Raw genomic sequence first — 13,435 nt, forward strand, 5'->3', positions numbered from 1 at the left:
GCAGTAAATTCATTCGTTTGCAGAGAATAAAAAATATAATACTGTACCGGAATCATGTCAATTTTATAAAGAGAATTATACAAGACGCTGATGATTTTATTGACCGATTTCTCAATGCGATAAGCAAATCTCATCGCTTGACTTTCTCATATAATGTAGGAAAAAAAGACTTACCTCGAGTCGCTCGGTAGCCTTTAGTAATCTTTCGTAATCGACAGAGCCTTGAACGGTTAATAGTTCCATCATATAATCCGCTTCTTGAACAGATTGTTGCACCGTTTCCAATTGTCTTTCAAATCGTCGCCACAACTCCAATCTATTCGTCAGCAATGAAAGCAGACGCGTGCATCTCGATTCGAGTTCAGTATGTACGTCTTGTATATTGGATAAATCCCTTTCGATGCCTACCGGCGATACTGTTACTCTCATGCCAGTCGGCAAATTATGCAGCGTCTGTCTTAAAGCCATTAGATCTTGCCAGAGAACCGCCAACTCATTTGCGACTGATTGACATTGATTCACAGCCGCGGCTACTAAGTCGCTTTCTTGTTTCTCGCTGCCCTCGCATTGATCCAGTATTGTCGACAATCTTTTGTAGGCCTTCCTGAAGCGATTTAATCCGCGTTGAAGAAGTTGAATTTTTTCTCTAAGTAATTGCGCCGAATCTAGCTCTTCGCTTATCTGTCCCTCTATGCAACGAGCTGATGATAGTAAAAATCCGACTCTTTCGCTTTCTGCTGCTGGTAAAAGACCCAATCGACCTATCTCGTCCTGAATCAAAGAGATTCTGTCGAATAGTACAGTGAGTCTCTCGATGTACAAGTCGAGTTCTTCTTTGGTCTTCAATACCCCATAGAAGCTATTGATAGTTGTTCGTAATTCGTTCAGCTCCTTTTCGAGTAGCTTTAGTTTGTCGTTCGATGAGATCTCCTCCGAGGAAATGCTGCGAGTGACATCCATTTGAATCTCGCTGATCTTATTGCTAATCTCGTTCCAACGACCTTGCAATTCGTAGTGGAATTGTCGCTGTAATATTTCGTCCGACAAAGGTATAATTCGTAAAGCTTGCTCGAAACCATTGTCTGCTTCATTACGCATATTGTTGTTAACTTCGTATTGTGCCTTCAATTCCTGTAATAATATTAATATAAGATTTTTCAAATTTGATTGAAAATTAATTGTATCTGACCGAATTTGATTTCTAGCACGAAAGTATGCATTTTTCTTTAAAAAAATGAAGTTGGCCCTTTTATTTTTTTATATTTAGATTTATAGAAAAACTATTAAAATCAGATTATCCTTTTCAAAATTATTCAATTTTATCTGAAGCATTTTTTTGACATCACTAATAGTTTTAAAAATGTTCATGCATCATATAATAAGAGATAATATTCTATAATATAATATATTATATATGTACACACATATGTGTATAAAGACTGTTTTGTATTAAAATTTGTAGATAAAAAGTTTGATAAAAAATGATGCTGATAACGATTACGTAAGACTTTCGTTTTCCAATTTTAATCGTGCTAAAAATACGGATCTCGAACATGTGCCTCCGATGGCACGAGGCCAAATGCGTTGGAAAAACGTGACCCAGATGCATGTGCGGATACAGCCCACCAATGGATGTTCTCGTTAGATTATCGTATTATAAATACATTTACAAGATTCCAGAGAAAGATCGAAAGTGCTTACCCAGAACTGACGCATAGAACTTCCTGAGGGATCGCGTAGTATGGCGAGCTCCTTCTCAGCCATTGTCATCCACTGTTCCACACGACTCATTAATGTCTCTTGATTATTCCAACTCTCTCTGAAGGCCAATAGTCTTCTCAAGGAGGATTCAATGTTATCTTGCAGTTTTACGATCACATCTAAGATTTCACCGTAATGATCTTCGGGATCTTCGATGTTGATGAGATCGCGAAGACTACAGGCCACGTCGAATAATTGAATTAATCGTGCACGATGGGTTGCTACGTCTGATGATAGAGACTAGAACGTAACAAATTAACAAATAATTAAAGTTAAATTTATGGAATACAGGCAGTACAAATTTGTCAGTAGACAAATGAATTCAAAAGAACAATAATGTAGCTAGAATCTTTCGTAACGACCGGCTAAGTGCCACGTGGTCAACGCTAAAAAGCATCGGATGTAAACAATATTTCTTCTGAATGACATTAAAAATAGCTCTGAACATATATTTTTTATCCACATCGCACAGATAAAAAAATAATAGATTAAAAATAATATATTTAAATTAAATTAAACTTAACAAATGTCTGCGCATATAAATAGATTTGTCAGCATTTAGCATATATTTTATTATAATAATAGTTTTTCTTTCAAGATCAATTAATATATATAATATAATGTAACATATAAATTATTTTTTGAATTTTATGTTAATTAAAAGTAAACAAATTTAATACAAAAAATTTGATGTTCTACTAACTATGTTTATTGCATGTATATTTAAAGACATCTTTTATGCTTACTTCCGACACTTTTTATCACACATTCAGCCATTACGTATGTGAAAAGTATACATGTACACTTACGAAAGGCGTACAATTATTATTTAAGTATAAAAGTGAAATTAATATATATATAATATATATATTAATAATATATAAATTACTTAATAAGTGAAATTAATATAAAATTACATAATAAATGGAATTAAATTAAAATTACTTAATAAGTGGAATTAATATAAAATTACTTAATAAGTGGAATTAATATAAAATTACTAACTTGATATAAAGAGATGTATTGATCGTAATCGGTCGAAGTCACTGTTTGGAGATCAGGGACACGTTGATGAGCAACTTGGAGCCATCCTTTCTCTTCTTTCATACTTTGCTCCAGTAGCATCCATCGTGACGCGGCCAACGCCATTTGTTGCGCTCTTGAAGCCGCTTGATCGAGCAACACTGTCGCTTTATCATGAAGTTCTTTATGCAGATCTGAATGTTTGGCTCTGGTTTCAGGATCTAGATTGCCTTCCAGCGATTCGAGAATCGCGCGACAGTGATTTAAGTTGACGAAGAATTTTCTATGTTTCTGCATCTCTTCTTGAAGATATTCTAGGTTCATCACGGATATCGGACTATCTAGTAGATTTTCAGCGATTTCGGTAATTTGCGCAAATTCCTGAAGCGTTTGCTCGTATTCTTCAGCTAAGACGAGCAATTGGAGAAGACGCTCTCGTTCGACGTACACATTATGCCCGATAATCTTTGTCATTTCGTGTGCAGCGTACGTTTCGTCGGGTATAACTTTCCCTGGATAATCGTGCAATAATCCGCAAGTAACATCGAGGAGTTGACTCGTTTTCCACATGTGACAACGATTTGTGTTCTCTAATTTATCGAGTTCCTGTAATTTCCAACGTGTGGAATTTTCACTTTCAATTATATAATCAAGCTGTTTACGTTGTTCATCGACTAGCCTGTAACAAGAATTTTGATTATTTTAATACAGAAAAAAATGCGTGCGTTAAACAATAATAAAATTGTTTAAATTTTCTCTCTTTTATATCAGATTTTATTTCTAAATTTAGTTTAAAAAAATATGCAACAAAATATATTACATTTAATAAAAATTTAATTAATATTTAATTAATATTTTTTCATAATATCTTACCTATACACATTGTTTATGCCATTTATAAATTCGTCCCATTTTGCGAGTTGTTTGCTGGCATGTTCTTCTTCATCAATCGTAATATGCTCGATGATTTTCATCTGATGCTCAACAGCGTCCATACATTTTCGTAATCTTTCATGTTCTTGTTCCGGATAGCTTGGCTCTAATTGCTTCCAAATGTTATCAAGTTCGCAAGTATTTTCCTTGACATGATTCATCTCTTCTTTCAATTCGATGAACGTTTTAGCATCCTCGTGAGAAGGCCCACTCGGACATTCTTTGTTTAGAAAGATTCGATACTCAATAGTTTCCAACCAAGTTGAGATTGTTTCGATGACAGTAATAAAGGCTTCCTCGATGATTACCACGTCGTTCTCTTGAATAGCATTTCTTAGCTGCGCCAATTCCTTGCGAACATCCGAAGAGCGTTCTTCCACAAGCTTTTCCGTGGTGACTTGTTCGAGATGTGCGATGTGCAAAATGTTACCTAGGTAACTCGATTCGTTGGTATTCTGTAGATTTTTCACTCGATTAGTTATTATTTTAGCAGCTTGCATCGCTTGTGGTATTCTCTGATATTGCGATTTAATGTCACATTCCAAAGGTCTTTCTAGAAGAGAAGTTGCAGATAAAGTGTTGAGAGATGGTACTTCGGATTCTTGCCATAAATTCATATCTTTTTTTTCGTCTATTTCGGTGCTAGGTAACGCTGATATAAGTTTTTTGTGCGATTCCGATATCACTTCGGCGTATGTCGGGATCTCTGCTTGGAACGAATCAGTGATTTCTTGATCGCAAATAGATTGCTCGATTTCTATGGGTGACAATAGCTCGTCAGTGATATCCATTGGTTCAGGAGATGATTGCGTAGGTACAATTATGGATGATTTCTCTTGGTCCGTCGACATCAATGATGACTCCATAATTGGCTTATCAGGTAAAAATAGCATTTGTACTGCCGTTACTTCAGATATTGTTGTTTCTGGAATGTGACGATTTGAATCAATTATAAATTGATCTGATATAATTGTTTCTGAGGTAGTTGAGATATCTTTTATGTCTTGAATGTCTTCTTTATCTCGATTCGTGCTTTCTATAGTTCTCGATGCAATATCCTCCGATTTTATTTGATCTGAATCGATTTGAGAAGAATATTCGTGTACTACGTCATCTAAAACATCATTATTTCCTACTAAAGATGTCCGCCTGCTGACATTTTTCTTGGCTACATCGCAATAAGACAATTTCAAGGTAGTATCTTGGGATTTCATTGGCTGCCCAAATATGGATTCAAATTCTGACTTGTCTTTGTTAGGTAAATTAATTTCCATGGTTTTGTGTTTTCTCTTCCTTCTTTGCCGTTTAATCGCTTTGCTATGGTGCTCTGCAACATCCGCGTCGTTGTTGAGGTCTTCGGTAACTGTTGTATCCTGCGAACTATCAGGTGTTTCTTTGCTAACAGTATCGAGCGTGTCACTGGCAGATAATTCTATGCTCGCATGTACGTGGATTTCAAATGATGTATCCGGAGTAGTATTCTTTTCCGATGTCGAAGATGGTATCGTAGATTCTTCTGTTTTTGCGCTAATATCTAATGATTTTAAACTATCTTTTACTATAGGTGTTTCAGAAAATTGCTGCATTTCTTCCTCAACAGATGCTTTTCTTTGCTTGATATTTTCCGTTGTGGAAATCTCTGATATTGGTTTGTCACTCGCAACTTCCATTTCTCTTACTTCTTCTATTTTTCGTACTTGTACATCAGGTGCTACTGGAGTTTCCGTTATTTCCGTAAATATTATTCCTTCTTCTTTCGTCTCTTTCAAGATGTCCGCTTCCGTTAAAACAGGCGTTTCCTGTGCCTCTTCTTCTTCAACTTCTTCTACTTTAGAATCTTCCGTAAATGTTTCAACAGTATGAGTTAAAATTGATGTTGTTTGTTGAGATATCGATGTCATCTCGATTGGTTGACTCTCTTTCTCTAATGATGTTTGTGCACTGATTTCACACATTTCAGGAATATTTTGTATACTTTTTTCGATTTGTGGTATCAGATCTGTTTCTATTTGCATCGAACTATCGAAAGTTTGAATTTTCGCTGGAGAACTAGTCTGTGATTCTTCCTCGGTAGTCTGCTTCGTTTCTTCGAGACTGGTTTGAATGAATTCTTCGCATACTTGTATAGGTTCTGGACTGACAATGACTGGACTGGTTTGCATAGTAGCCTCTTTGATTGATTTTATTGGCATTTCAGTTTCCGCCTCTACTTTTCGAGGGCTTTCTTCAGGCGTTGTTTGTGTTTCAATTGTATCAGTAGGCGCAGGTATTGTGGTTGTTTGAGTATCTGCATGCAAAACATTCGGTTGCTCCGGACTAGTCGAGACACTTGTTTGTACATCTTTTTCGAAAGATTCTGGTACTTTTGGAGGTAATGTTTGCATACCACTTTCCTGCAGAATGACTTTCTCTGCCATTGGTGGTGGAGTAGTTTGTTGCTCGACTTCCATCGCGGTATTTATCGTTGTCTGAGTTTCATTTGTCATCATTGAAGCTACTTCAATAGGTGAAGTCTGCATTTCCGTCGAAAAAACATCAATTTCGATTGTTTGTGCTTGAGAATCTTCCATTTCCGTTTCAATGAAAGGGACATCCTCAATCGGACTAGTTTGAATAGCAAACTCCTCCCTTGGCGTGGCTATGGGTGTCATAGTCTGTATGCCTAAATCTTCGACTTCCGGGATTCCTTCTACGATATTTTGTGTAATAAAATCAAGTTCTGGTTCTAAAATTGTTTGTGTTTCAATATGAATCTCTTCAGTTTTTTCTGTTTGACTCTCTTCTTCTAAAGTTAACGGTAGCGGTTCAGGAGATGTTTGTATAAACGTAGAAAAGCTCTCCTCTATCTTTGGAGTAAGTGAAGTTGAAACATCGCATGTTTCTACAGTTGTTTGAGTGTTTGCGTCATCTAACATAGCTTTATATTCAATAATATTCTCTTTTTGTGGTATCGTTTCGGTTTCACTTTCTTTCGTCTGATCTTCTTGCTCCATTATATCTTCGGTTTCACTTTCCTTTGTCTGATCTTCTTGTTCTATTATATCTTCGATTTTAGTTTCTTTCGCTTGATCTTCTTGTTCTATTACATCTTCGATTTTAATTTCTTTCGTCTGATCTTCTTGTTCCATTACATCTTCGATTTTAATTTCTTTCGTCTGATCTTCTTGTTTCATTATACCTTCGATTTTAGTTTCTTTCGCCTGATCTTCTTGTTCCATTACATCATCGGTTTTAATTTCTTTCGTCTGATCTTCTTGTTCCGTTATATCTTCTAAATTATTTTTTTCTATTGCTTTATCTGCTTTTATTGCATTGCTTTCTTTTATATTATCTTCTACTTCAGATTTAGGAATCTCTAAATAAAATCCATCATCTGTAAATGTCGCATCATCACTACTAGTTTTGGGTACTTGAGTTAGATCCTCATCTTGAATTAATCGAATTTTTTGCTTTTTCTTCTTTTTTCTCTTTCTTTTCGTGCTATTTTCATCTTCCAGTGGAATCGATAATACATCATTATCATCCGGTTGATATCCATTTTCTTCGGCCACAATATCGTCATCTAAGCTTAAAGACGATTCAATGTTAGATTTGACGATCTCCACAATATCCGGTTGCGGCTGTTCGCTAGCATGTTTAGACGAATCAGATGATGGGATATTAATCTCCATAGATTCAGCAATCGATGTAGCGATGGAAGTGCTAGATTCTTCTTCTACAGGCTTTTCTAAAGACTCTGTCTTATCTTTGTGGCGTTTCTTTTTTCTACTTTCATGACTTGTGTCTGATTTGCTTTGCTCCGAGGATTCGATATGAACATCGATTACTTTGTCTGCCGTCTGTTGTAAGGTTTCTGTTCCTTTTTCAGCTGTAAGAAAAGCGCTGGTTTGCACGATCTTATCATGTATTACTCCTGTCGTTCTTTTATCTGTCGGAAGACTAATATCTACATCCTCTTTAACAATGCTATATGGAACAATCTCGGACCGCTCTGCTTGAGTTTTAATGGAGACCAGTGATTCCATTTCTTCATCTTCTTTACTCACAGATAAAGCTATCTCAACCTTATGGAATATCGGCTTATACTCGGGCTTGAGTGCTTGATCCCTTAAATTATCATCTTCTTCTTCTGTCAGAATAAACAATTCTGACATTTCTCGCTCTTTAAGTGGTGTTTCGACATCTTTTGAAACAGGTTTTTCTATGCATTTGTCGGATTCAATTTCGAATTCACACGGTAAAGTGATCGACCCATTTTGTGGTTCTAATTGTTGCGATGTTAAAGTTATATCTTCTTCTTTACTCTTGGGTAGTTCAAACAATTCGTCTTGTTTTGATATTCCTTCCTTTTTATCTTCTTCCTCTAACAGAATGACATTCGATATATCGACATTTGTATCAGCTTCTACAGTGCTGCTAACATCATGGTGCATTTCTACTTCTACCGTGCCGTTTTCTAACTCGATATTGAGTGTTTCGATTTTTATTGGTGCATCGTCAGACTTACAAGTAGTCTTGGTAACCATCGATTCGTCATCTGTTATGGTCGGCTCTAATGGCGATTTTAGAGATTCCGGTTGTACTGCATGTGTAACATAGACATCTTCGACAGGAGTCTGCAAAACAGCAGATCGCTCAGCATCAATTAATGCTTGATTATCGACAGCGAGTGTATTTATGCCATTTACCTCAGTAGGAAAATGTTCGTATTTGTGTTCTTTCATCGTTTCTGTTTCCATTTCTTTTGGCACTATATTTTCATCACGTTGTAAACTAGAAATGTTTTCATCATCTGGAAGATTAGTTAAATTTTCTAATTGCGATAGATGTTCTCCCAGAGAAGGGAGCATTTCTTGCACCACAGTTTGTTCGGAATCTGTTAATTTTATCTTAGACTCAGTTGTTAAAGGTTCTTTTAACGACGTGCTTTCATCCACAATATTCAATGTGTCAACTTCCATAATGTCATCATTTTTCTCCGCGATCATCATCGGCTTCTCTGTGATTTCTTCTTTCGTTTTATCTTGACGCGTACTCATCATATCCTTAGCAAATGGCCCGAAAAACGGTCCTTGCATCGAAGTCTCGGAAGTATGTTGCATTGATATCTCCGATCTTTGTGTTTCCTGTTGCATTTCAGTTGACTCTTCCGCAGGAACTAATATTTTATGATCCTCGTTTTTAATCACATTGATACTGATATGCGGTATATCTTGCTCGTTTATTTCTATCTCTTCGGGTTCTTCGATCACTTCTTCGGTGGTAGTTTCCTTACCATCTATAATAGTAACTTTCCGAATAATCTTGCGCGTCTTTTTGATGACTCGCTTAGTGACTTGCTGCACCACAGCATGAACGCTTGCAGTCCTCGTTTGATATTCACCACCCTCCATCAATATTTCCTCTTCGACCGGTTGGCAACTGATATCTCCTATTTGGCCTTGCGTCACCATGTGCGTGTACCGAGGTTCGGATTCATACTCCTCCACGTTGATACCTTCGCCAGCGCCTGTGGTGACTTTACCACCGTAAATCTGTTTCGTTATAGTCTCTATGGTACCATCTGGTCTCGTTTTAGTTACGGTGACTTGCTGATCTCTCATCGCAGCTTCTGAAAAAGCTTGCATCATCAACGGCGTGTCTCCGAGTGCCGTCGACAGAGTAGACATGTGCTGCTGCGTAGTTTGTTTACTGACCGTGGTAGTACGTCGTAATTTTCTTACTATGATTCTTTTGGTGCCATCAGCATCGACAACTACCTCAGTAGTAATATCGTCCGGTTCGACCAAGACCGTTTCGAAAGATTGAGGCGCAGCATGGACAATGTTTAATTCACTTGTCGCGCTGTCGGTTTGTTTCGCATCTTGATACTTCATATTGACGACAATGTCTTCACTAGGCAAGGCACCAGATTGTTCCTGTACTAGTTCTTGGCTGGAATTAGCTGGCAAGGACTTGGTCGCTATCTCGATTACGTCGTGATCGCCTTTTGTGGTTTTTAAGATCTTTATAGCCTCCTGCGTTTGAGCACCCTCGCTCGGTAGTAAAACTTGCGTTGTCTGCGTCGTGAGAGAATGACATGTAGTCGATGATGGAATTTGCGTCGTAGATGTTTGTTTTGTGAATTGGGCTTTCTTCTCTACAACGTCGTCGATTAATAAACTTTGACCCGTTTGTAAAGAAACATCAGCCAAAGATGGCGGACCGCCTCCCAGGGAAGAATTAATCGAAGGTGCTTCGTCCAGAGTAGCATTATCTCTCTCTGTCGATTCATCGTCAGCTTGTGCTTGCTCATCACAGATTTCCTACGAGATAACAATTGTCTTGAAAAAATGTGACGCTATATACACTATTATATCTTGAAGAATTATTGTATGTATGTGTGCGGGCGTGCGTGCGCACAAATATACTTGTACTTTCTACATTTTAAGTTTAAAAAATGCGTCACTTTATTGTTACTGATAATTTTATTGATGAAAAATAAATAGAATATTAGTGTAATTTTGTGTATGTATATGCAATGTAAAATTTTCTTTGTTAAACGGATAAGAACAGAAATTCAAACTAGATACCACACGATTATTTAGAGTCTATAAATTTTATTTATTTAATTGATTATATGATTCAACAAAATAATCTTTTTATACTGTTTCTTTTTTAGTAATACAACATGTTTCTTTTTGTTTATTTAATAAATCGTTTTTGAAGAACCAATTCCAAAAATTCCCATCATTTTTCGTATCTTTATACATGTTCTTCTAAAAGTTTTTATTTAATATTTATTAATATATATATATATATATATATATATATATATAAATAAAATTAATTATAATTAAAAGTATTTATGTTGCACTTAAATAATCTTTACTATATATAAAGATAACTTTTCTATATATAAAGATAAAGTTTTTAAGTAGTATGAATAATATACTTTTCGTGTATTTTCTATAAAATATTGATATTCTATTGAATATGAAAATTATATAATATTTCTGAGAGATAACGCGTTTATCGAATTTTAATAATCAACATGTTGTATATATTTTACGCATGAAAAATATTATATTTATGATAATATTATCATTAATTATTCACATCGCTAAGTATGGCATATAACTACAATGATTAACAAGTGGAAAGTAAAGGGGAACAGAGGATTAATGAGAATTCTTTAATTGACATGAAATATTACAGCAATGTATTAACATTCCTTTTACTAATTACATGCAATGCCTATACTACATCCATCACCTTAAGATAAACAGAAAAATACGTAACAATCATGATACAAATAATGTACAATAAATCAACAATAAGAAATAATGTACGATGCGTGATATCTATAATGAAATGTGCGTGATGAGAAGCGCATATGTCCGTTTGCAGCGACAATGATAAAGAAAAAAAATATATATTCAGAATAATGCTTTCTATATAATTGAATTATTTATGTCCGTAAGCCGTGCAAAAGAAATTGTATTATTAAGCTCGATGACTAGAATGGCCCATATATGGCTGTACCATATGTCGAATAATGCGTTGTGTGTGTTTACCGCTTATTACAAAGAATTTAGCGTTTATGATTAAACATTACACATTGTTTCTTATGACTACTATCCAAATTTAAAGCAAATATTTCAAATTCTTACTCGAGTAAAAAGCAGAATAGTTTCAATGCAGATGTTCACATTATGATATTCACATCCGAAAATTCTTTTTATCTTACGTGCAGCTATTGATTAATAGCTTATAATTTTTCTCTGATATTTACAGTTCTTATAATTTGCATTTACGAAGCCATCAACTTTGTAATAACCGCAACTTGCAAGCCTTTTATATTTTCTTCCGTATGGCATGAAACTTTGGCAACTTTCGAAACCAGAATTGATTTTCTCGAATCCTTTGTAATATTATTTTAAGCGATCGAGGCACCAAAAAGAGTAATGTTTGCGAAAGCCCCCAAACTTTGGAAAACGTTGAATACCTGCTGCTTTTGTGAGAGCTGATTAATTGTGCTCACGAGGGCTTTCTTCAGCTCTATCGCCAGCATGTTCACTTCTGGTAATGACTCGAGTTCTGAGACTCGATGCACGCGACTCCTTAATTCTTCCTGTAAAATCTGCCGATTGCGACAAGCGAAATATCGATATTATTTCACATACGGTGAAATAATGTATTATATAATTATTTGATGAAATTAAGTCTTGATATTGAGAAATTGAGATATCTTAGATTTAATATATAATTATTAATCATTAATGAAGAAAAATAAGAACGTTAAATGTATGTTTCATTAAAACTATTAGAATTAATTATATTATTATGCCGATAAATGATCCAACAGACCTTGTTGGTGTTAAACGAATGTTGTTCGTCTATTTTCGATATGACGCTTCTTAGCCAAATGTCTGTTTCTTCGAGGAATAATTTGTAGGTATGAATTTCTTGGCTGCGTTTTTCTTGGCTTTCTCGTGTCTGTTCGACAGCTGCCCGTCCTTGTTCCGCTTGATTGAAAAGGGAAGTAACACGCGTGTGAATTTCCGTCAAAGCTACTAAAAGTCTTTGAGACTCAATATCAGCAGGAATCTCGCGTAATCGACTTTGAAGTTGTGCAACTTCCTCGTCGTAGGTGCGAAGCTCCGTCAACATGGTCTAAAATAGATAGAGAGGATTTCTTGTAATTTTATAACATAATATATTCATCTTTTAATTTTCTTGTACAATAGATTTAATTAGCAAGAATAATAATATAAATTTAACAAAAGTTTTTTTATTTTTCTCTTCTTTTAATCTATCTAAAATCAATAATTTTACATTCTTACCATGAGAGATGATAGTATAGATTCTACGCTGTCCATAGGCAAATGAGACAGTGTTTCTTCGAAAGTTGAAAATCTTGTTTGCAGAGAAGCGAGGCCTTCCTCAACGGTATCCTAAAACATAAATACTTATTAGTAATTTCATTGATTGTGAGATTTATTACTATCTCAATTATGCTGTGCACACGACGAAGTCCAATCAATTTTTTCACGCTGCGCATTAATTTCGTTAGCATCGAAAACTTTAAGAAACCTGTAAAAGAAGGTGTTGTATGGTATGAGGTTACAAAATGCCACAGTATGAAACACATTTAATAAGGCATATCGAAATGAGTATAATTCCTTCAGCGTTTATAATCATCCGTATATAAAAATATTTTTGTTACTATATGGAACGATAAAATTTTCATGCAACATGTCAATGAATATTTTGCTAAGCAATTCGAATGCAAACCTAACACGTAAAGTTGCCAGTAACCAAAGATCAAAAAAATTAAAAATTGCATATCAATTTTTATTCCTTATTTTAGCTGCTAATTCTTTATTATATAAATTATCGTTTATTTATATTTTAATTTTAATTTTTTTATTTATATTTTAATCTTTGGTATTACGAGCTGTAAAATAATATAATAATAATAAAATAATAAAAGATTGATGTTGAAGTGTGCGTAATGTGAAGATACTATTGCAAGTAATAATATTTTTGTATATATATTTATGTAAGAGCGGAATAAGCATGTGAATATAATGCAGATAAATATTATAAAAAGATGATTAAGTTATCACTATTTCATGCAAGTGACAAAATATATTTTATTAATTAACTTTAATTTGTTCCATTTATTGATAGAAGATTAAATGTCCTGCTGTGAAGGATTAGAGGAAAGTTAAAA

General features: G+C 34.9%; 1 protein-coding gene across 6 annotated transcripts in view; it reads right to left on the minus strand.

Annotated features, from left to right (window-relative positions):
- Positions 1-13,435, minus strand: part of Msp300 (Muscle-specific protein 300 kDa) — a 104,873-nt gene that overhangs the window by 16,636 nt on the left and 74,802 nt on the right. For all 6 annotated transcript variants that reach the window (XM_083086550.1, XM_083086551.1, XM_083086549.1 and 3 more), the window contains 7 exons: positions 12,543-12,653; positions 12,067-12,372; positions 11,705-11,839; positions 3,658-10,022; positions 2,767-3,463; positions 1,702-2,001; positions 175-1,131 (listed from right to left, as the gene is read on the minus strand). In XM_083086550.1, coding sequence (XP_082942676.1) covers positions 175-1,131; positions 1,702-2,001; positions 2,767-3,463; positions 3,658-10,022; positions 11,705-11,839; positions 12,067-12,372; positions 12,543-12,653 — 8,871 coding nt within the window. The remainder of the gene's footprint in view (positions 1-174; positions 1,132-1,701; positions 2,002-2,766; positions 3,464-3,657; positions 10,023-11,704; positions 11,840-12,066; positions 12,373-12,542; positions 12,654-13,435) is intronic.

This window comes from Camponotus vicinus, unplaced genomic scaffold, assembly GCF_025532165.1.
Source record: "Camponotus vicinus isolate PSW18456_S1 unplaced genomic scaffold, iyCamVici1.0 SCAF_13, whole genome shotgun sequence".
NCBI lineage: Eukaryota > Metazoa > Arthropoda > Insecta > Hymenoptera > Formicidae > Camponotus > Camponotus vicinus.